This window comes from Vipera berus (genome assembly GCF_964194415.1).
Source record: "Vipera berus genome assembly, chromosome: 1".
Lineage (NCBI taxonomy): Eukaryota > Metazoa > Chordata > Lepidosauria > Squamata > Viperidae > Vipera > Vipera berus.
The window spans coordinates 143,167,968-143,193,348 of NC_138202.1; the positions used below are offsets into that span (position 1 = coordinate 143,167,968).

General features: G+C 37.6%; 1 protein-coding gene across 1 annotated transcript in view; it reads right to left on the reverse strand.

Moving 5' to 3' along the window:
- Positions 1-25,381, reverse strand: part of GTDC1 (glycosyltransferase like domain containing 1) — a 258,670-nt gene that overhangs the window by 111,334 nt on the left and 121,955 nt on the right. Inside the window, exons 5-6 of the mRNA XM_081328161.1 lie at positions 24,488-24,655; positions 21,534-21,707 (exon numbers count right to left, since the gene is read on the reverse strand). Coding sequence (XP_081184287.1) covers positions 21,534-21,707; positions 24,488-24,655 — 342 coding nt within the window. The remainder of the gene's footprint in view (positions 1-21,533; positions 21,708-24,487; positions 24,656-25,381) is intronic.

The following is a 25,381-nucleotide window of genomic DNA, read 5'->3' on the forward strand; positions in this document are numbered from 1 at the left end:
TAGTAAAAATGTAGATGTAATTACTATGAGGTATCAGATTAACACGGAACTGTGGAATGCTTACATGCAGGTAACAAATGAGCTACAGGCTGCTCTGAGATTATTTCTGGCATTTTTAAGTCAAGAAATAGTTTTTATGGCTCAAGGCATCAATGATTTCAGTTCATCCTAAAAGACTGTGAATGGTAAAATGGAACTTAAATGCCCTAATTGTGTAGGCAAAAGATGGATTTATAGATAATGTTAAAGCCTGGAATTTTTTTTTCCAGTCTGCTTTATTGAACAGGACATAGTGGCTTTAATTACAGATAGCAGTAAGCAAACATATTACAATATGGGTTAACTTTTATACCTTTTGCAAATATTTTATGGTACAACCCTCAAGCCTATTCTAAAGAATCCAACAGGAATTATTCTAGGGCAAGTACATTTATGAATGCTTCAAGATAGATAGTACGCAGCTTAAGGGCTGCATCATTAATACCCAGTAGCTTTCATAAGAGTAAGTCTCTTTGAAATGTTTGGCTTCAGCTCACTTAAAAACTAACAAAACTCCTTGACCCCTTTATTAAGGAACTAATTGTGCATTTATTAACTGGACAATGAAATAGGAGAGCTAAGGTATTAATAGTGACACACTTTAGCATGCTCCTAGTGCAGTTCATTGAAAAGGCAATTTTAAAATTGAATGAAGGGGTTTGACTATGCAATAAAATCAGCCACAACACCAGTGAACAGTACTTAGGAGCAAAGCCTCTAATTATCTTATTTATAAATCAACAGCAATTTTACTGATGACTTCTTTGCCAGCGTGATTAAAATAAACTCCAAAATTAACAATGAATCAAACATGATTTATTTTACCAGGTTACGGGTTTTAGAAGTATGATTGACCAGCTTTAATAAAGGGGGAAAGGATTTTTTTTAAAAAATGACCACGAACAGGAGAAAGCATCTTTTTGTAGTTTCAAAGAACTGTTCTGCAACATAATTAAGGTGCTGCCCTTGAGGAAGGGGATTTTATTTTATAATGAGAATGTTTACACTATTATGGAGTTCAGTCTATTTGGGAGGGAAGGTTAAACTTCTTTCCATTAAAGTCAGTCTTATAATGAAAGGCTCTGAAGAAAAAAAAAAGAATGGAGTCTAATATAGTAGATGTAATGGTCTATTAAATGATTCACATGCTCTACACACAAAATGAATCAAATTCATCTTGCCTCTTATGGGTGTTTTATGATAAAACTGTTTACAAAAACTAAATTATTGTCAAGATAATTACATATCACACATACTGTATTACTGTAAGTATTGTCTTACTCAATGACCTAGGGAAAATGTTTAGGTACAGTGAAAGGGCATTACAGCTTAAATGCTTTGTTGAGCCGGCACGTGGACAGGAGGATTCTATTCAAACATAAAAAATTAATTCAGATTGCAAAGACATGGAGTATTGCAGCATCGCTCTTTTTCAGTTAAAACTTTGCATACATTCTTTATGATGTCATTTCTGAATTCCTCGAGCAGATGTTTATGTACCAATTTACTAAAATGCTGCTGTATGAGGTCATATTATTGAGAATTTAACCTCTACCACTAGCTTATATCTCCAAATCTTAGTACAACTAATGTTTTCTTAAACTTGTCTCATTTAAGCTATTGTTTAAAAGTAGCACTCTAATTACCGGACCAAATTACACAATTAAAAGTACAATGAATTATATTCAAGGCATGCAGCTCTTGTTTCTAGATACCAAGCAACATTTTTAACAAGGTACTTTAAAAAAAATATTTCTAAATGTTGAGAGCTGTATATATTTCTCGCTAAACCTGTTATTTATAAATACAGGGAATGACAAAAATTGGAGGGGAACAATGGCTTTTAAGATCCCTTTTCACCCCAAAATGTATAGTGATTTCATTTAATTATCGTGCAGTGTCTTGGATATACTCGGGCATTGATTAACAGCTTTGTGTGCTACATGGGGAATCCTAGAAATTAACAGAATATAAAATCATAGAAGCAACATTTTAGCTGTGTTTTTCTTTCTTTCTTTCTTTCAGAACACAACTGTTAAGCTCAGATCAGCTTTGGCAAGAAAAAACTTGTATTCTTCAGTACGTACTCAACATAGCCAGTTGCAGTCCAGATTTCACTGATACCACCAAAAAGCTTTTCTACTATCACAGATGGGAAAACTCAGTGATATGGAATTTATCTCGCACTGAAGCCAGAATTAGATGGTGATAAGATATGATTGGGAAGTCTGCCTGATGTAGCAGACATATAAATAAATGATTTCAATAGAAGTAACATAATTAATACAAAGAGAGGAATGAGAATGTTTAAACAGTGTATCTAGCTAAAGTGGTGGACTACTATAAGCTTCTATAAATGAAATGCAGTGAATTATTATTTAGGCACTCTTTATGCAATTCAAGGATGATACAAATTAAAACCAAGACACCAGTTAAAAAGCTTTTTTTTTTAAAAAAAAAAAAGATATTATATTAGAATATTTAGTGACAAAAAATATTTCCATCTAGACACCTTTGAATGATTAAAAACACTTCCCTTTTTCAGAAGTTTGAAAGCTTTGAAAATACAGCTGACGCTGTCTTTAAGTGAGGGCAATTCTTCCCATCCTTACATTGAACTACCAATATTACACTCTTACACAGTTAACTGAGTTTAGCTATCTGGCAACATCAGGTACACAATGCAGATTGAAGGCAAATGGCGTTGTTCTTACTATAATGATACGATGATTCTGTCTTACACGTGATTGGCCATATGTAATGCTACCTTATTAACAGCATGTTCCCTGGTTAACTAGAATCATGTTGTCAAGAAAACAACAATCAAATCGCAAGAAACATCCATGCAGTAGCAAAGTAGAATTAATAAATACGATACCCCTTCCACCCCCATAAGTAAGCAAAGAAAGAATTCAAGGACTCTATTGAAAATAACAGCTACAGTAATAACATTTTAAAATGTAACAGCACTAATGGCATTAAGCTATTTTGAATTTTAGCATTTCTATTCATTTCAAAATAGGTTTTGGTTTTCTAACATTATTTCCCGTATTTTGATTGTGGAACTTCTACAAAAAACGTTGCACTCCATGTCTCAATAATGGAGCAGATTTGGTGGCACCTTCTGATGAGTTTCTACCTTTGACTACAGTTTTTTTTTTTTTACAACATCTTGAGATGTACTATTCCCGTACAGCCCAAGTGCAGGGTAAAAAAAAAATCCCTACTAGTACCTGACACCCCCCCCCAGACACATTGGGTAAATTTCAGGGACTTCTTGGCCATCTATACCTGTGGGAATCCCCAGCATTAAGTGGTAATCCCCGAGGATGGTATCTCTTTGGCCATACCAAGAAGCCGAGTGGAAATCCCCAGTGACTCAGGAACCTCAACCTGGGGGCATGATTTCAAAACCAAAGGGATTTCCCCACAGCAAAGGTATACCTTGAGCTGTTCTAATTTTCCATTTGTAAAGGTTCTGTTATACCTCGTGTTATGGAGATGTTAAAAATCACACACAACGACCATGTTTGATCCACTTTCTATGTTATAATAAGAAAATCAGCAAAAAATGAAAGCTGTGTCATGTAAAAATGCAACTCTCATTTCTTCTATCCTGTTCCAATAGTGAATTCAAATGACACATCCTAATGCTGATGAGGAATACCTCCTGTGGCTAAGAGAAGAGGCTTGTAGCTTGAATACATAAGAGAAAGACCCAAATAAATGCCTCATGCAGCCAACTAGAAGGAACCCTCAGATATTTGGGCAGAATAGCTCTCTTGTGCTTGTGGCTTTGTTGATTCATTCTAGGATGGGCACAAGTATGATTCAGTTATACCTGAAGATCTTTTGCAGAGATTAAAAGTGGAACGAAAAGATTATCTCTGAGAAATAGCTGTGTTTGCAGCGTCTCGGCTCATTAAGTAATGTCTATGATTTTGAAACATCTCTACAATTTTTGAGCAGAAAAAAAGACATGATAGCAATTTATTTTATTTATTATTTCAATTTATATGGCTTTCTATATTCATTGTTCTGGGTGGCCTTGATTCCTTGTGTGGGACCAGTTTGTTTTTAATGCAAGATCTTTATATTGTGCTACAAAAATTAAACATCTTGATGACTTGAATGGTAATATTAATCTCTTATTATCTACCACATCATATTAATCGATTTACTTATCATGTGTTGTTACACTGAAATACTGTATGTAGGAATCACCTTGGCAGACAAGGAGAAAGATACGGCTTAGAGAACAATCAGATAAAAGGGGGAGCAAAGAAACTTCAGTAGGATCTGCTCTAGCGCATCAGACTGTTCAAAATGACGGTATGAGACTTGTATTTTCAGACTTGTAAGTTTCTGTTAATGTAACCTGACAATAAAGCAGAATTAGCTCATCTGGTTGTGTTTCCCTTCTGATTTGCCTAGGTTTGCTGACATTTAGATTTTAAAAAAAGCTATTAAAGCTCAAACTATTATAATCAAAACAGCTTCCCCCCCCAATTTCTATGGGTAAAATGAAATTAGATTAGATAGACATAATGCTATTTTCTATTTATGCAGAAAGGAAGGATTACATCTCATAAATCTCCAGTACAGAACCTGGATTCATTTCATAATAGTTGTATTTCCTTCAAAGCTTTCACGCATACTTTCGTTCTTTATTGCCCACATGAAAATACACTGTTCTGCATAGTGTTTCTAAATTTTAATATGATATTTTGCTAACTGCATTCCCTTTTAAACCGCTGCTATTTTTACATTTTATTATTCAAAAAGCGAATATAGAAAAAAAATGTACTGACATACAAGCAAAAAAAGAGGAAAAAAAATCAATAAAATCCCTCACTAAGAAATTACTTTGTTACAAATCATACTCTTCCCATTTACTATGCCCTAACTGATTGTTGTAGTTGATACATTTATAAGCTTTAGGAATAGTTTCTGATTTCTGTTTAAGGCCTTTTATGTATTTTTTTTCTTTAGAAACGGTAGTGTAAGTATCTAAGCTTTCACTGTTGTGTGTGATATATGGAGCCATTCTTGCTTAAATTTAAATTTTGTGGCATTTTGAGACCATTGTTAATTAAAAACTGAAAGTAATCAGTGACATTAATGATACTGTATATTTTAAACCATTTTTTTTCCTATCTGGTATCCTTCTGATGTGATAGAACTTCAATTTCAAATTCTTCCAAGTCAGAATTTGCAGTCAGGCCCTATGTTGACAGAGGTAACCCACAAGGACTTTTTACATGGTAATAAAGGACAAGTCAACAAATAACTGTGGATCTTGCAAGTAATTGTACTGATTTGTTTTTATCTGGCCAATTAATTATCTTGCAGGTGAGATTAATTTCTTTATGTTTCACAATATGTTCTAGCAATTGTGTATGCTATAACAACCAGAAAATTAGCCTTAAAGAGGAATCAAACAATATGGTGAAAACCAGAAGAGATACAACACAATACTTTCCAGTGACCTAATGTTGATATACTAACAAGAGGTAGGGAAAACAACAGAATTTACAAATTTAGACTGCAGTTCAAAAATGCCAAGAGGAATTTGAAAAACAGGTGTTCTTCTCTAATCAGTATCTGCCAGATACTCTCAACAGATCTGAGCCACCACCTTTTGGGGGAAAATATCAAGAGTACTAGAAGTTCCAAGGTATCAAAATAAAGCCCTTCCTGATAGTTATCAGATATAGACCAGCAGGCCAAAATTACAAAACTATTTTCCCATTCATTTTTAATTGTATTCCAAATTTAATGTTGTTCTGATTTTACATTATTGCATTGCTGAATTTTCATACATACATACATGTAGACAAACAGGCTTTATTATACAAGCAATGATTCAATACTTGGCTATGTGGAAAACTTAACTAGTAAAGCTGCTGGAAACCTTAATCGAACTAGGACATCTTTCCCAATAACACCAAATATGAATATGGACGAGGAATACCCAATTACAGGAAAGTTACTCAACACATGCTCAGATGCACTTTAATCATAACATTCCTTTTTCTAGAGTTGAATTATGAAACATACTATGCTGGTTTTGTTGAAGGCTGAGTTATAAGTTATAAGGATGTTATATCTACACACCTAATAGACTATTATGTTATTCTCATAATATTTTCCCAATGTTTTAGGTATTTACAGGAGCACAAAGAGTTTTAGGGTTTGAAGAGGAAAGGAGAATTAACCTTTAAAAAAAACTATATTCAGGAAAACTTGTCACTGTGTTTTTTTTTAAAAAGCAAATATAACTTCACCTCTTTCCTCAGAAGTTTCATGTTCTGCTAGAAATAAATTAAAAAGAAAGAACGAACGAACACATTTCTGAAAATACTAGCTCTGATTAAAAGGGTAGCATAATTAATACATCACAACACGTTTCTACCTTTTCATATGAAATTTCATATAAAATAAACTGAAAATGAAAGTCCTTGTAACAGGCCCACTGAATCTTTCTTCTTCTATTAGCGTATCAGTCTGCCATCATATCTAGATGAATAGCAAAGATATCTGCTTAAAAGAACACCACGCTTTCTTTTGTCAGAAATTCATTACTTTTTATTAGGGTCATTGCTTGAAAACTTCAAAAACACCATATGGACCTAATTGTGGTTTATTTTGGCAAAAAGGAAGACACTGTAGAACAATTGAGGCATTACATTCTACAATTCCATTACTTTCATCCCTCTCTGTTTTATTACTGTGTCATTAAAGGCAACTTGAGTGAGCAAAGAATTATAGTGTCATGTGTACAGGCTAGTAGATTAATAACAAAACACACTCAAGTTTAAAGGTATCTAACAGCTGTTTTCATTATTTTGTGTAAATACGCTTGAAGCATAGCTATCTGATTAGTGGATAGAGTGCTCTTCTCTGTCACATGCCATGGGCTCTGCTATGTGCAAGTAATCAAAGTGCTCGGAAAATGAGTTTACATTGTTCACTGCTGAAATACACAAATGTCAGAAAGTGACTGTGCATCAAAGCTTAGGCAAATCATCTGCTGCAAACAAACAGATTCCGATGCCCATTTCAGCTTTAAACATTCCACTGCAGCACAATGACTGAACAGGACTTACTGCAAGCCAAAATGAAGTGATGCTTGAAGAATAATAAGTTGCTGGGATAGGTATGGACAAATGACTGCATAGCTGGGCTACTTTTGGCAGGCAGAAGCAGACGTATGTCAAGCAGGTTCCGTTGTGCACCCCTGGGTGAGAAGAAAAAGAGAATGGGACCAATTTCTACCTAATAATCTTTGTTTTCTGGGTGTTTTCTAATAAGGAGATAGCTGCCGTTTCTTCCACATTCTCACCCAAGTATCTGATAACCAGGTAAGAGTATAGTGGGCTGGTTTACTAAAAGAGGGGCAAATAACTTTCTTCTTGGGCTCAAAACACAGCTGAATAAATCAATAGGAATAATCTACATCCCATTAACTAATAGCATAAAAGACATCAGAGACATAAGGCATCTGAGCAAGAGCAAGCTTTGATGAAAAGCTCCTTCAGTATAAGAGTTATTCAAGAGAAGGAGGGTTTGTTCTATCAGGGCATAATTTATTTTCCTCCATTGTCAACTGAAATAATTGGAATTATCCTCCATTTCATGCATCTGGGTGGGCCAGGAGAACAACAAATATCGCCTGGATAAAATCACTCCACAGCGTCTTCCTAAGTTTGGCCCCCAAAAGAGCCGTGTGTTCCTAATATGCACTTATTTTTCCACAGCAATGAAAAATAATCCTTAGAATAATTGTTAAAATAAACAACTGTATTTTTTTAGACTATGGCTGAAACACAAATACATTAATAACTTGTTGAAATCTAGCACAATTTTTAAAAGAGTGCAGAAGATATAAGCTGTAAAATGCAAATATCAAAATATAATTAAAACATCAAGGAAGATATTTTGTATGATCTCAGGGTAGTAATAATAAAAACCTAAAATCAGAGGAAAACAATGCTTAGTTTACTTTAAACCATGATGGAACAACTAACAAATCTTTTTGAGTAACTAAATGGAAAAATGATATCTATAAAATTCCCATCAACGTTACAAATCTAGGTATCTCACAGAAGCTTACAAGTTGCCCTTTTCATGTATATTATATACAGGTCTACAAGGATCACGATACACACACAAAAAGGAATGATGAAGATAAATATACAGAAAAATGTCATTGCGCAACAAACATGAAAAAGGGGCCCACTATTTTTTTTTAAGTAGTAAACAGCAAAGTTAGTTCAGGGACTTCAAAGGTGAGCAGTTTGCTGAAAATTAAAGAGGCAATTAGGGCTTCTGTCTCAGAAAAAAAGACCAGAAGGTCTATGTAATGTGCTTTTGCCAACTAATATCTATTTAGTGTTCTCTGTAAAAACTGCAGCACAATAAGCTGTACAAGGATCGTGGTTCAACAAGAAGCCCGCAACTTAATCTGTACAACTCCTTCACAATAAAGAGACAAAATTGTTAAAATGTTGAGAACAAAGTTCTCTAGGTGATACCTTCCATCAGATATCTGGATGGCCATGCTGCATAGAAAAAAAATAGGCCATACGGACATCATCGCCTAATATAAGTGTAGGGATGTTATTAGCTGGGAAATGCTATTCTAGAACATTAGTATAAAGCTTTTCCTACATGAGGGAAAGAGGGGATATTGACTGTTGGAGGTCATACTTTAGAGGCCAAAGACATAAATCGCCTCTTAGGAATTCCCAAAGGGTTAACAGTTAGTTTGTTCTAGTGATTAAAGCACCAGGCTAGAAACCAAGAGACTGGGAATTACAGTAATTCTGCCTTTGACATGAAAGCCAGTTGAATGATTTTGGAATACCCACTCTCTCTCAGCCCAACCCACTTCACGGGTTGTTGCTGTGGAGAAACAGGAGGAGACATTGAGTTATTTATAAAAATATAAAAAGGTGGTGGTGGGGGGGGAGAGAGTAAAGTATAAAATTAAAACAAAAATTGCAAGAACAGAATTTTATGGAACCGTAAGAATTAAGAGGTGTCCTGTGATAAATTTATCTGGATTGGAATTCATGACATTTCATGAAATGGACTCTTTCATAAAACTCACTACCTAAAGTCCTGAAAGTATAAACATTTCTATAAATAAGTGATGAGACATACAGCCATCACAATCGTACCATATACCTATGTGTGTTGTGTGTACACATGCCCATGCATCGGTTTACTATATACATGTGTGTGCTGTGTGTGTACACAGCCCCACATGTTGGTTTCCCTAACACATACCATTATGAAGAACAAGCATAAAACATGTGCTTATAAAAGCAATCACAAGATGACATGAAGAGTTCCTAGCAATACCCTTCCTGCCTACCTGCCTTCTTCATTTTTCCTTTTTTCACTTTCCAATATACATCATTTCTAATCAAAATTCAACAATGTTTAATTATCTGACTGACTGATTGATTATGTTTAAGTCAGTGACAACAGTCAGCATCTACAAGGACAGATTTTCTCCATGGCAATTTGATATAACCTGGTCCTTCAGGTTTTCTAACAGTATACTTGTTGCCATTGTAAATGATACTGTTTTTTGACTGAACCAGTATTGGATTGGGATGCGGTAGCTCAGTGGGTTAGGACGCTGAGCTTGTCGATTAGAAGGTCGGCAGTTTGGCGGGTCGAATCCCGAGTGCCGCATAACAGAGTGAGCGCCTGTTACTCGTCCCAGCTTCTGCCAACCTAGCAGTTCGAAAGCACGTAAAAATGCAAGTAGAAAAATAGGGACCACTACGATGGGAAGGTAACAGCGTTCCGTGTGCCTTTGGCATCTAGTCATGACCACGGAGACGTCCTCGGACAAGCGCTGGCTCTTCGGCTTTGAAACGGAGATGAAACGGCACCGCCCCCTAGAGTCGGAAACAACTAGCACGCATGTGCGGGGGAACCTTTACCTTTACCTTTGGATTGGATAGCCATTATTCCTCCAAAAACCTAGCAGATGCAGAGATTTATTTGCAAACCAATGGCGGCAGCACCATCCAAGTTATATTGGGCAGCTGCATGCAGAATTATAGAAAAGTCTGCCAATAAAAATACAGATTTTGGTGTCTGTTGACTTCTGCCCCAAAAGTATTGAGCACCAGGAAAGATGGGAAGTAACTTTTGTAAGTTGCCAATGGTTTGAAGCTTGCTCAACAGTCTTCCTGTTAAGTTACTTGTCTTGTTACTATATTGTCAATGTAAATATTCATTTTCATTGTTACTAATTGCAAAACTACAGTTTAGGATACAGGAAACAAAACAGCTAATACACAAACACTGCTTGGGTTCACCTCAAAAGGAGCAAGATTCCCCCCACCCACCCACCCGAGTTAAATTTCCATCTGGGAACCAAAATAAGGTTAATATTTTCAAATGCTCTCATTCTTATCACCTATGTCCATGTTTCAGAAAAGTACATTTCAGTATGCTTACGGTTAACTCAACTTTCTTTTGCAAAATTCAGTTGTCAGCAGTGAGGAAAAAATGCCACCCACAGAGATTTTAAAGTTTAAATGGTTGCCAGATAACTATCCATGCTGATATCTCAGAAAGGGCAAAGCAAATGGTGAATTAGAGATAAGTAGTAATTAAGGTAGAAACAGTAAAGCAACAAAAATTATATTTTTATCTGTAACCATGATACGGATAGCATCCCTAACGCCAAAATGCCGTGGTGTGTTTTTTTTAACGAAGTTCAAAAATGACTTCTGAGATTGGACAAAAAAAGCTCATGGTGGGTTACATTAAACATTAAAAGAGCAAACATACACAAATCCTCAAACTGCAGCAGAATTAAATTAAAATCCTGAACCATGTCCTTTAGCCAATTGGATCCAAAAAGAAAGCTTAAAGTTGAAGACTAAAAATGAAATGACTTCTCATAGCACTGCACAGAACTATTATTAAATAAGAAAAATGCTCATTTGATTGATCAGACCCACTAAGTAGAACAACTATCCCTTAAGATGTATAGATGTCAATTCCCAGCATTGTCAACAACAGTCAGGCTGATCTGAAATTCTGAAAGTCAAAATGCAAACATCTAGATGAGTCCAGCTTGCTGAAGGCTACCAGTGACTAATGCACTACAGATAGTCCTCGACTTACAACAGTTCATTTAGTGACTGTTCAAAGTTACAACACGAAACTGTTTTTCACACTTGACAACTGCAGCATCCCCCTCGTCACCTGATCAAAATTCAGCCGCTTGGCAACTGGTTCATATTTATGACAGTTACACTGTTCCGGGGTCATGTGATCGCCTTTTGCTACGTTCCGACAAGCAAAGTCGATGAGGAAGCCCGATTCACTTAACAACGGTGTTGTTAGTAACAACATTAACTAATCAACTACAGTGATTCACGTCACAACGGTCTCACTTAGCAACACATTTTTTGGGATCAATTGTGGTCATAACTCAAGGACCATCTGTATTTCAAGAACAACTGAACCCACCCACCCACCCTCCCTCCCTCTCCCCTCTCTCCATGCCAAGTAATCTCATGGAGAACAGGTAATAATGAGAAAAGAAACAACTCCTATCACACTGGCTGATAGCCTCCCTACTCAAACTGGCTGAGGTCGCCTCAGAGGAAGAGAAGGGAGGTGAAGGCAAAGGGAAACGGGAATTAAATGGATTGCATCCCTAGTGGGAAAGGGTATATAACAGTGATGGCGAACCTTTTAGAGACCGAGTGCCCAAACTGCAACCGAAAACCCACTTATTTATCGCTGGGTGCCAGGTGGGTGTGGCCCACTGGGTGGGCATGGCTGTGGTGCTCATGGCAGATTGGGTGGGTGTGGTGAAGGTGGGCATGGTCACCTCAATGTTGCTCGTGGGGAGGGACACCTGTGGGGGGTGGACAGGGATGGAGAAGATCCAGGGGGTCTCTGGCAGGTGGGGCGGTAGGCAGGATGCTTGTCCTGCGGGGTGAGGTGAGGCAGGGCAGGGGTGCCATTGCCATGGGGCAAGGCAAGGGCTGGGGCGGTTGCTGCCTGACACCATCGGCCCTTGCACACAGAAGCCAGCGAGTGCATGGGGGCCGACGGTGTCCGTCAGTAGCCACAGCCTGCCGGCCCCTCGACCGGCACACTCTGGGGCTCCGCAGCCCGTCGCCAGCAGTTCAAAGAAGCCACCTCTGAGCTGGCCGACCGACAGCTGAGGAGGCGATGCAGTGGGTCGTGCCTGGGAAAAGGAGAGCATGTGAGGCCAGGAAGGACGGGATGGTGGGGGAGGGAAACCAGCCGTGCTGGGATGCATCCGGCCACGTGGGACCTCAGCAAGTTAGCAGGCGGCTGGTTGAAGAGGGACAGTTGCCACCTCTGGGGTATGGCGCGGGTGCCCACAGAGAGGGCTCTGAGTGCTGCCTCTGGCACCCGTGCCATAGGTTCGCCACCACTGGTATATAAGAACCATCTACAGAATATCTTGGGCAATTGAACCGTGACCTGGAAGGCTCTGTATGATTTTCTTGATGTTTCTTTTCCAGAATCTAGTAGAAAGACCTTTCTCTCCCACCTATAAAGGAATTTCAGGCTGACCATGGGGAGGATACAAGGCAGCCATTAATGAGAAGAAGGAGCAGCCCGTGAAAGAGAGACTTAAAGACGAGGTTACACAGTACAGAGATGGAAGGAAGCATGAAAAAGAAATTCAAAACAACTCTGCCTCGATTGTGTTTAGTATAAGATGGGACAGAAAAACTTGGAAAGGTTTTCAAGGTTCTGTTAATATATCCTACAGTATTGAAATAGAATTCCTGATATTTCGTGAGGTACCTATTTCTTATCCTAGGCTCTCCTGAAAGGCTAACACCACCATCTTTATATTCATCTGGCATGTATTGAAGGGATTCTTGCCAAGAAAGTACTCTTCGGGCATCCAACAAGAACCAATGACAGAAGGAACTTTTTAATATAGCATATAAATTCCACGTTCTTGAAGTAGTTATCAAACCATCAGGACTTTTCTTTTTGTTCCAAACTCAGGGTAATGTGAAAATCAAGAATTAACCACTTTAAAGTGAGATAATGGTGGTTGTGGGCTTTCTGCCATAGGTTTTGCCCTTGGTGCCATCTCACATCTGAGACTCGGAAAATATGAGCTTTAATGCCGAGAAAGGTAAAAAGTTAGTACAGCCCCTAGTGAAAAATAAGTTTGCATCATCTGTCATTGCAGCTTCCTGCCAACAGGGTCATTCCCCATTAAATTACCACTTGTCAATGTTTAAAATACTGATTGATAAATGACCGTGCCAAAACTGATATCACAACAGCTTTTCTTTTCAAATATTCTTGGTTACCACATTCTGCTACTTCAAGAAGCAAACAGAGCAAGGATGATGTAGTCCTCCACCCCCTCAACTATTTCACTGAACCTCAATTTAAATCAGATACATAAGTAACAGGTACTGCATAATGATTGGTCCTGGTATATATTATATTCTACTCCTCCTGCCAAAATAAGCCTACTGGCAAATTAGCAATAAAGGCAGATCCAAGTCTCCCGTTTCACCAAATGCTAGTAATCTGTTTTATCAATATAAACTGCATTTTAATGAAAAAATCTTTTCTTCAGTACACTTCACTTTTTAATGCCTCAGAGGACAATAATTCGTTCATGCTGTAGAACGAGAATGTTTTACAAGACCTTAACTCTCAAAGAGAAATTTTTCTCTAAATACAAAATGTAACTTTTATGGGAATCCACTGTATGCAACATGACAAGAACACAACTAATAAAATTAAATAGGCTGCATGTAGAATCCAACTGCACTATAGTACAGAACTGGAGAACAGCTCTAGTTAGACCTTCATCTGAATGAATAAAGTTGGTTAAAGAAAAGAGATTAAAGCTATTATTTTGGCCAAACTACTAAAAAGAAAGAAAAAGGCTTCTTTCTCCAAAATCTTTTAGTCTCAGTAGGTGGCAACAATTGGCTGATCTTCTTTTGGGCTAAGCAGTCTGATAAATTCATAGATGAGAGACCTCCAGAGCATATCTTGTACCTACATTTACAACAAGCCAAAATTTTGTCAACACAGAACTTGTGCACAGTGAAACAACACACATGCAAAAGGACTTAAGTTTGAGTTATGCACACATTTTGACTGCATTGCAGAAACAGATGATGACAATCATCCACTGTACTGTTGCAAGGAAAGTATGTGAGGAGGCACATCTCCATGAAGTCCATAGCAGTCATGCTTGATGTGAAGGAGACCGGACACCTTTTAAAGGAACACCAATGAATCATGGTACTATAGGTAGTCCTCATTTAGCAATCACAACTGGGACCAGCAACTTGGGCCATTAAACGAAGCAGCTGCTGAATGAAACCATGACTGTGTTTATGATCTTTCCTTTGCTTTAGAGACCTGCAATGGTCCTAAATGAAGGGATTGGTTGTAAAGTTACTTTTTCATCATGATTGTCACTGCAAATTACCTAGCTGATAAACAAGGCAGCTGCCAAACAAAGGATCACCTGTATAAACAATAGAGGAGAGGAGCATGAACTTGCAATTGTACTGTCTGTGTCTGCCTCAGAAAGCAGCGTGAGATACATGAAAGACACAACAGAGGAGACAGGAGCTGGAATGGTCTTCAGAACTGTCAGGCAAACTCATTTTATGATTTTCATGATAGAGGATGTCGTTTTCATGACATCATTGATCTCTCTGCATTTTCACTTGTATAAAAATGTTCAGTTTGTCAATGGCATCATATGCCAACATGATGTCTCTGCACCTGGATTTTCCCACATATGCTACATTGTGTGCCCAACTTTTAGTTCACGGGTTGATCGGCTGCTTCAATTAAGACAGCTGCTCTCTAAGCACTTTTCACTACTCAGAAGTAGGATGTTCTTATGTCAAGCTCATATAAAACTGAAGTTTACTTTCTCAGTTATCTGTTCTATTATCACTTCAGGAGGAGGGGGGAAAAACTATTTGTAGCATTTTGCAGTATCAAAAAGAAGCACGTTTGAAGAGTTCTTGTCCTTTCAGTATTTCAGAATCTAAAGCACACATGACATACAAAACTAACAAGTTATACAGATGAAAGGAGTTTTCATTATCTTTACCCCTAGTCTTCCCATCTGTTGTTTTTTATCTGTTATTTGTGCTGTCATGGTTTTAAATGTTCTCGGACATAAGATTTAACTGTTAAGGAACTGACAGGAAAAGGGAGGGTTTCGTTTCTTCTTTGACAGATGTCCATGTAAAAGAGCTACTTTCTCTAAGGCAGGGGTGTCAAACGGCCAGCCCCCGGGCCGGATGCGTCACCCCAAAAACGCGCCCACCGCATTGCCGGCAATGGGGAAGAAGTGGCGATACGTCGCGACACGTCACGTGACGTTGTGAGTTTGACACCCTTGCTCCCAGGGGATAGCATGGCAATCGCTGAGGAGGCAAATTGTCACTGATGTCAGCTAACCGCTGGATAAAATCTTGAGCAAGTCCTGGGTTCTAAATAATGGCAAATTGCAGATGAAAAATGTTGTCTCAGCGCAGTGATTCGACTGGGATATAACAATTTGTTCAACTGGTTTATAGACCATCCATTGAACAACTGCCATCCCCTTAAAATCCAGCAACAGGCCACAGACACAGATCTGACCATTTGTATGAATCAAGCATTTGGATAAAGGCATGCTTCACATATTAAAATCCCTATATACACGTAAGCCAATGGCATTACAGGTTTAAAACATGAGTCTGACTAATATTATTTGTACCTAGAAGTGACAATAATATGCCACTCTGAGATACTGACATCAGCTCTGTAAATTTACCCTAGCCAACATGGGTTAATCAGTGATGGTGAACCTTTTGGGTTTGGCCTGGCAAAAATTCGGACAATGCCTAACTTGTCCTCCCATCCTCCCTATGCCTACTGGCACGTCCCACCCTCCCCAAACAAAAGAGAAACAATTCTCTATCTCCCTCCACATCTAGGCCACCTTCACCAGTGGCATTGGCAGCAGCACTTAGGCTGAGGCCTGAAGTAGAGGGTTCTGGCTCTCAATTCAGTTCACTAGCACTAACACTGGGACTCAAAAATGGCACCTTGAGTTGTTCCCCAAGGTGTACAATCCTTAGGGAATGGTGTGATTATCCCTATGGCCCAGCGCTCCACAGGATCTGCCACTCACCACTTACTTTCAGGTGCGGCTCCCTTTCTGTTGACAGGCCCCTGCGGCCTACCCAAAGCTGCTCCTGGTCACACAGAACATTCATTCTTGAACCAGTTTTGGAGAATGCTCTTCCGCAGCCTCTGCTACCTCCAAAAACCGCGTGGAAGCACGTCCCCTCCGCTTTTCAGAGGCTCTGGAGGTGACACAAGAGCACACCCCGTTCTTTTGTGGGCTCAGCAGCTTTTGAAAATCATGTCAGACTGGGGAATGCTTTTGACGACACTTGTTAGATATTGCGTCACCCAAAATTTTGTAGCCTGTCACCCTTGACCATCCCTGGGCTAAATGTAACAAAAATTGAAGATTGTCTAGAGTAGTTTGTTAAAACGTACAAAACTAAATGGAAATAAATCAAGATTTATTTTCACAATGGGCAACCCTAACCTTTAATCTTACGAAATACCAAACATTCAGCTGAACTGAGACAATTGTGGGGTGGGGGGAAAAAAACTCCAAAAAAGTATGAAGTCTGCTAGTATCTACAAGTTTAAAACCAAAAGATATACGGCAATGCAATTCTCCACTGCCAACTTAGTGTTACCCACCTGTCCTTGACTCTGCAGAAAACTGTATTAGCAGAAACGTATTGATAATCCATATTTCCCGTTTACTTCTGTTGGTAGTCCTTGCTTAATGACTATAATAGCAACTAGAATTTCTATCCCTAAGCAAAGCAGTCATTAAATGAAACATCACATGATCGTACTGTTTAGCAATCACGGTCCCAGTAGTCCTGCTTGTGGTCATTAGGAAAAAAACACGACAACTCATACTTCTTTTGTCAGCTCCGTCTCACTGCCTCTTCCTGAGGGAGGGGACCAGGAAGAGATGGGGCTCCACTGCCTTGCTGCACTCACTTCCACTTCAGCTCTCCTACCCATTTATGTGCCCGCCCATCTCTACCCTTTTGGCTGCCCTCCACCTCTCTGCCACCTCCAGCTGCCCCCTTGTAGTCTTCTTCCTTCTGCTGCTGAGGAGTGCACAGCCCAGGTAGTTACTGACCTTTCACAAGGCCTCTGTTAGGTGTCATGGATGCATCACAAAGGCCTCATGAAGCATTGTGGAGGCCTTGCAGAGGCCTTACAAGATACTGTGGTCGTGAAGTTTTGCAAAAGGCCAGCAGCTGCCTTGGTTGGGTGTGCCTCATCAGCAGCATAAGGTAGAAGGCAGTGATAGTCAGATGGGGGTGGCAGTAGAATCCAGGGTGGCCAAAAATGGGGGAGAAAGTTAGGTGGACAAAGTTGAAGTACACATTGAGACTGAGTGTGGGTTGCCAGCTTGTTTTTCCCCCAAACATGATCCTCACAGATTTCTCTTTAGCAAGATGACAGGAATAGTGAGACGAAATCTCTAGCAAGTTGAACGATTCTCAGTAGCCCTTTGGGAACTGAGCAGCATATAAATTGCAGAAACAAAGTTTAGAGCCACTATCTTTTAGGGTATGATAGGGTGGAGATGTCTTGAGTCTTCTTCTCACATGTACCACCAGCGAGATGGTATTCTGCACTTGTTATTATGAGACATCTGCAGCTGGCTGTTTACACAATGGCTGCTTGAATCTTTTATCTCTCCCAGAACCTATTCTTCCCTGGAACATATTTTCAATGCGAAAGTTTGTTTGTTTGTTTGTATTCTTGGCTTTTCCTGTTTTACTTACATATTGCAATGTTAACATAGCTATTTAGGTTGCACTTGGGTCCTTGCTGTTCTGATTTATTTGTATTAGGACCTTTTAATGTTTTAGTTATTTTTATTTTATCAGTTGATCAGAGAAGTAAGACTAACCGGAAACTGAAGGGAACAATTATGTGCAGTTGTTGTTTACAGTCAGAAACACACCAAAAAGCAAAGATTACTTGATACTGCTATTTACTTTGAAAGAAGATACGGTACACACATACACATTATACTTAGAAATCGGAGTAGCTCTCCTCTAACTCTGTCCCAATTAACCTAGTTATGTATTCTTGTAAGAAGATGCTTTTGTATCTTTGGTTAAGAGACACTACAAATAAATTCATTTTCTTCTTTTTCAATCTAAATTGCTACCTACTTGCTCTTGTGATATGACCTCGTTCTAGGCCAAATATCCTACATTAATATATCTTTATTTTACAACAGAATCATGACGTTAACTTAAAATGAAGCTTACTTTTACAAATCTTAGTTACATCCCTAAAAGTATTACCGCCTTGTATAAATCATATTAAAGGAAGTAACAACAAGTAAAAAGGAGGTCAAAGTAAGCAGAGAAAAGGGGGGGGGGGGAAATCACCTTGGTTATTTTGTTCTCAAGCCCGCCCTCGACATCACTGCAAACTTATGCATTTTTAAAAGACTGCAGGCATTCAAATGACTGTCACTCATGCAAATAATCACTTACTTACACTGTATGAGTTTGGTTTGGATAAAGCAAATTACCATTTGAAAATAACTTGAAAAACACTCTGGGCAAAAAGCTTGCTTTATGAATCTAAGTTTGGCCCTGATATTTCTTAACCTTTTTCTCTCCATTTCTATTCAGCTTGCTTTTACTAGAGTAACACAGACTAAATTAATAAACTGCATTCCATTGCCATAGGTGCATTCAACATTTATTTAACAGAAGATCTTATTAGAAAAATAAATAGCGGCCACTGTAACTAAAAACTGAAACTAAAATGCATAACTTTATGCATGGATTGCTCTGTTAGTGTTTATTACAAGCAGTAAATAGTTTGCGTTTTTTTTAAAATATATATTTTAACAATACAATATATAAAATACATCAGAAGGTATGCCACAATTTATTTTCAAACTTAATGAATGAAAGCTTGTGCAAAATATATGTTTAAGAAATTGAATTTGTTTTTTTGAAACACATTATTCAGAGTATTGTACAATGCCTATATTTAAAAAAAAACCCGGCGTGTATTCAACCAGGCCAATCTCTATGTACATTCTTTTTATATATTCTGCATATATAAATATCAACAATTCTCTAATGTAGCTGCTAAAAACCCTTATCTTTTTGTATAGTCTTCAAAATTATATGAATATATAGCAAATTAACTCACCATACCTCCAACATAGTCATTCCCAAACTAGTAACTAGTACATTAAAATATGACTAAGTCAGATTATTGGGCCAACAAACCAAATATTTGTTTATGCATTCTTCCACTAAAATGGATGTCCTATTATTCAAATAAATTGTCTGGATAGTTTACTATAATAGTAGAAAGCATAGAAAAAACAGCACAAAGAAAGATTTTAAAAACCGCGAATATATAAAAGCAGTATGAAAATTATACATGATCCGGAATATAACAAATGACTCATTTTTAAAGCCTATAATAATAGAAATATTGCTGCAAGTATCAGAGAAGACATGAAAGTAGTTGGCAGGGGAAGATGTGGGCATATTGATAAAAGATGGGTTTTTCCTTCTCCAGGGATCTTCCTACTGTTTCACAGGATGGGGTGCATGGAAAAAAAATGACCTCAAAATACAGATAGATGTATGTGGGAGGCGTGAAGTAATCCTTAAGGTTGTGCAGTTCTCCCTTCCACTAGCATTCCACAAAGGAACTGTTCAGTGTCATTAGATAAGGTGTTAATTAAGTAATTTGACATTCCTAACACTGTGTCCTTGTATCTCCTGATTCTGGAAAGGTCTTTCCCGTCATATTCTGTTGGAAGTGATTTTTCAACCCTGTATCTGAAAAGTTTGTCTGCTAGGACTCCAATTTTCGCCTCACATTCATCCATCCATCCAATCCTCCCCCCCCCCCCTCTCTCTCTCTCTCTCTCTCTCTCTCTCACACACACACACACACACACACACACACACACACACACACACACGAGCAACATTGGCAAAGTAGGAATATATACATACATACATACATACATACCTATGATACTACTGTCTTTTGAGAAATCAATGTTATGCAAAGGACCAAAAGATCTCAAGAATTAGTAAGCAAAAAAATTAAACATATGCAATGATAGGGAAAAAATAAATATGACCAAACTTAATTTACATAGACATCATTCAGTGTAACTTTTAATACTTTTTGATCTCTGTAACCTATCTTTGTTTCCTTAAACTGCTCACGTCTCTCTTTTTAAGAATCCTACCAACTCTATTCAATCGATTGTCTAGTTCATTTCCTTCTTCTTCCTTAATTCACTCTTCTTTCATATATTCCTTCTATATTTATTCTCTCTATATATGACCAATCTGCCTCACTGCATTTTTTTTACTAGTCAATGAATGAATCAACTTTCATTGCCACCCAGTTATTCCTGGCCTTATTTCCTCCTTCCCTGTACATTTCTCAAGTAATCCTTTCCAAATCCATTCAATTCCCTTTATATATTCCTTATATATCCTTTTATATCCCACTTTCAGCTACATGTATCTAAGTAAACAAAAGCAGCTTTTATAAGCAACCAATTTTGCTTGTTTTGATATTCATTCTCAGAACAGATCATCTAATACCCATTACTTTTCTACCAGCATTTGAACCTTTTAAAATTTCTGCATCCATTTCTCCATCCTTTGTAAATATATTTTTCTACCAAGATAAACAAATTCTTTTACTTACTCAATTTATCCTTGATATATTATTTTTAACCCTTTGCATTATTATATGTAGCCTATTTAACATCCAATATTCAAATTCTCAGCTAACATGACATCATTTGTGCTCAAAAATACATATATCTAATCAACATATCTCAATATCACCATAAGCTTTCCTTAAACATTTGGCTATACATACATTAAACAATGAAGGGTCATTTTATAACCTTCTTTTAGTCTCTCATCAATGTAAACATTTAGTAAGCATTCCATTTATATCCATGCATTTACTTTACTTTCTGCATTTATCATTCATACAGTATTCAGCAAACAACATTCTTCACACAAACTTTCCATAAATTAAGCCTATTCACTTACCATATGCTTTCTCTAAATGTATATATATATATATATATATATATATATATATATATATATATATTTCTACTAGCTGTCTTTTCTATTTTCACTCTAATTTCTTTCCTTTTTCTCCATCTCTATGACTGCTTGCTTACAAAGTGCCCTGGCTCGATACTTTTTGTACTCAGTTCTGTCTCGAAAAATATTTTGGCATGAAATATGTTCCTTTGGTTACTATGATCACGATAACGATGAAATGTAGCACAGGTAATACATGACCCAAGTTAGAGAAGATACTAGAAAGGTACTAACCTACTCACATCTGGGAACTTTATTGGAAAGTAAAGGACTTGGCATTTTGGCCTGATTAGCTTTTCCAGATGTTTAGGCCTGTGATCAGGAATCAACTTCATAAATTTCCCAATTGATGTTAGAAAGGACTCCATATTGTAGGCAGAGTTGAACACCACAAAGTCAGCAACCAAACTAATAAAAGAGGGAGAAAATGATCAACAATCAATAATGCATAGAATTTAATTAGTTTGGTGTAAAGCTGCTCTTTCACTTAGGAATAAGATAGATCCCTCAATTTGGGCCCATTCCCTAAAGACTGTCATATTACAAAGTCTGGTTTCCCACTGCCGATGAGACTCGGAAACCAGGATTCCTTAGAGATACCAAGTTTTTTCCTTCCTCCAAGTGATTTTGCTGTACGCCCAGCTGATGTGTAATTCCCAGCAGCCAGAATTTGCTTTCAAAATACATTAATCACCTGACAGAGATGGCATATTACAGCTTCATCTTGTCCATGTTTCTTATGGTAAAGTGCAAATATTATGCCATGAAAGCTTTCATTAATTCTTGCACGGAAGGATTAACAAAAGAATACAAGTGTGTTTCCCCTCTTCTGTGCATGATGCTCTGGTTAGTCCATACCTAGTATGTTCAGAATATCACATATATTTCTTGTCTATACGGAGTTCACTGTATCAACTTGTGACTTCAAACAAGGGATAGGATTCTCAAACGCAACTTTCCTAAGAAACAGTGTGAATTTACAGCAATCATAAATATCTCCAAGCTGAACAAAAATATATTTATATATATTTACTACTTCAATATCTATGAATTACTAACAAATTACTGATGGGAGGAGGTGGTTACTTCTAGTCCTGTACTTCTGCCATTCTTTTCTCCACTTACACATTTCTTCCACATAGAGCGCTTTTAATATGTTGCTTTTAAAATCACAAAATTAGAATGGCTGGATAGCTTAGTGATAAGAGCAGTGCCTATGATGCAGGAGACCAGGGTTCAAATCCCAGCTGGCATCTCCATAACCCGTAGGGGGTCCTAGAGACACTCCTAAAGCTTCACCTGCCTACCACAAATGTAAAAGTGACCTGAACTGAAATAGTCACACTGATCTGGACATTGGCCAGGTTAACAGGGTCCAGACCAAATGCTGGGGAACCAGAACAAATTGACATTAAGTGGGCTATTGGAACTAACTATACATGGACAAGACAAGAGAACCTGGAGTTGATGGAATGCTAGTACAACAATAGGCCTAACGAGAAGGGATATATGAAATATATGAGGGAACTGTGGATGCCAATAGAAGGAAATATTTACAGCTCAGAATTGAACTACAGCTAAGAGTTGAACTATGGGGTCCCTGGTCCCTGGTGACTGTTTTCTTGCAGATTTTTCATTAACAAACTAGGCAACATCAGCAGCACTAGAAGGGAGGGCAGCTTGCTCTCTGTTGACAACAGTGGCTTTCCCTGTCAGTGTTGCTGGGAGTGTGGTTTTCCTCTTGGTAGTTCCTTGATTAGATTGTTGTTTACAGTAATCATGAAAATCCAAAAAAGGAACTTATAACCAGCCCTCACACATTATCAAGATTCAGGCACTTTACATCCAACAGGTATTTATGACCATCACAGTTCCGTAATCCTGTGATGTGTAAGTCATGTGATCACCATTTGCATGCGTCACAGATAGTTTCTGACAAGCAGTCAACGGGGAAGCTGGCAGCAAAACTGCAGGTTGCAGTCACCTGATGCCTTGCCTAACAACCTGAAGTAACCACCGTGTTAAGACTTACAATGTTGCAAGTCCGTCATGGTCTCGTAATGCCTTGCTTAACAACTGCACTGGAGATGCTGGTCCCAGTTGTCATTTTTAAGTGAGAACTATCTACTGGTATATTTACTAAATTGAGTTGAGCACGATTTTACATCAACTGCTATTTACTTTTAGGCACAGTTTTAAGGCAAAGCAAATACATCTATCTCAAAACTGAAATATTTTATATAAAAAAAAGAATGCACACTGCAAAAAAAAATTAGCTACATGGGATCATTGCTCGTCTTTCAGTTGAGTTGCAAGGCAAAGATACAGATACTATACAGTATATCTAGCCTTAAAATGTTCAATCTACATTTACAATAATTCTCTTAATAAAAATAGGTGAAATGGAGCAAGAAGGTTGTTGTGGGAAAAATAGGAGGAGGAAAGTGTGTTGGATATGTTTGCTCCTTTGAGTTGTTTGTGAATATAATAAAAGCAGGATATAAATGAATGAATGAATGAATTTTATATTCAAGCAAATTTGGCTTTCCAATTTTAATTTAGGTATCCAAAACTTGGCCTGATCATAAGGTTTTCCAGTGAAAATGTTATTACTTTATTTCATTAACTTATATTCAAGAAATATGTTTGTTTTAAAGTAACAATATAAAGAATCACAGTGTTTTAAATGTCTGGGTGTTTTATCACTGCACAAATTGTGAATGCACAATGAAAGAAATGTAAGGATTTATCTGGTAGATTTACTACCCTCTCCCCCTAAATATCGCTGCTGGAGGGTATTTTAATTTCTGTTTGCTTCCTTGAACTATCCTATTTTAATTTCAGTTGTATGCAATAAAAAGTATTGTTAAGCCAGTGTTGATTAACTACCCCTTTGTTAAGTGCTTTCAAAGCAAAAACATCTTGTCTGTATTACAAGGAAGGTACATACTGAAAATTAGTGCAATTTGTTGGGGTACGACATGATTCTCGCAATAGCATCTAGGTATGTTTCCCTCTCTATGATCTGATTGTAGAAAGTAGATTCTCCTGGTATTTTGATAATATATTGGTCCATTCCTCTTTATCTCTGTAATCCCTTGAAAAGGATTAGGATTCTATAAATGTTGAATGAAAAGTGCCTTAAAAGATAGAATAATTAACCACAAGAGGGTACAAGATATACCTACCATGAAAGAATCTGGTTATATCCATATTGGAAGTCCCTTTCCTGACATTTCTGCACAGGATATGTCAATTGGTTCTCATGGAAGTAAAGGATCTTTTTCAATTTGCCAAGGTCAGGCCGAAGGGCGACCAGTTCAGTCAGGTTAAGCACCGAGCTTGCAAAGAGGATCCTAAGAAACAAGGAAAGTAGTGTTTACTGTCTACAAGCCTGTTCAAAAGTGTCACCCTTCACTCTTTCCCTCCCACCCATCTCCCCACAAGAAAAACATAACCTCTATAGGGACACATCAGTGGCTAAGCCTTAATACCGTGTAGCAGCATTCTAAGTTTTGATCTCTTAAAAAAAATAGCTAAGGATTCGAGTAGAAAAGCACTGAATCTCATTGGTTTTCTCAGCTCACTTACAGAGAGATGCAAAATGAAAAAATAATAATAATAATGAAAGTAAAGAGCTGGATGGGTTTTATTGAAAAACGCAAGAAAAGCTATGTCTGAAGGACAAACAGAACAAAGATAAGGCTGACTGGGGAATACTTTACTTGCAGTTTCATTACACTTCACTTTTTTATGCAACCAACTACTAAAATTCAATATACAAGCAAGCGTGGCACATATTCGTGTTATAACATAAAACCTTTTGATTTATGCAATAACTACTGGGGTTTTTATTTTCTTTATTTTTTTGTGTTCAGGTTTCCTTTTCCCCTTTTTTATTAAATATCCTGCACAGCTCCCATCTATTATTATGAGATTATAAATAATATGAAAGACAGTGCATAACCTTTTAAGAGAGTCGCAGGGCTGCAAATACCACTAGTAAGGTTAAAGTGACTGGTTGAAATAGAGTTTGACATACATTCAGATATGTAACCTCTTATTTACTAATAGCTGGTTAA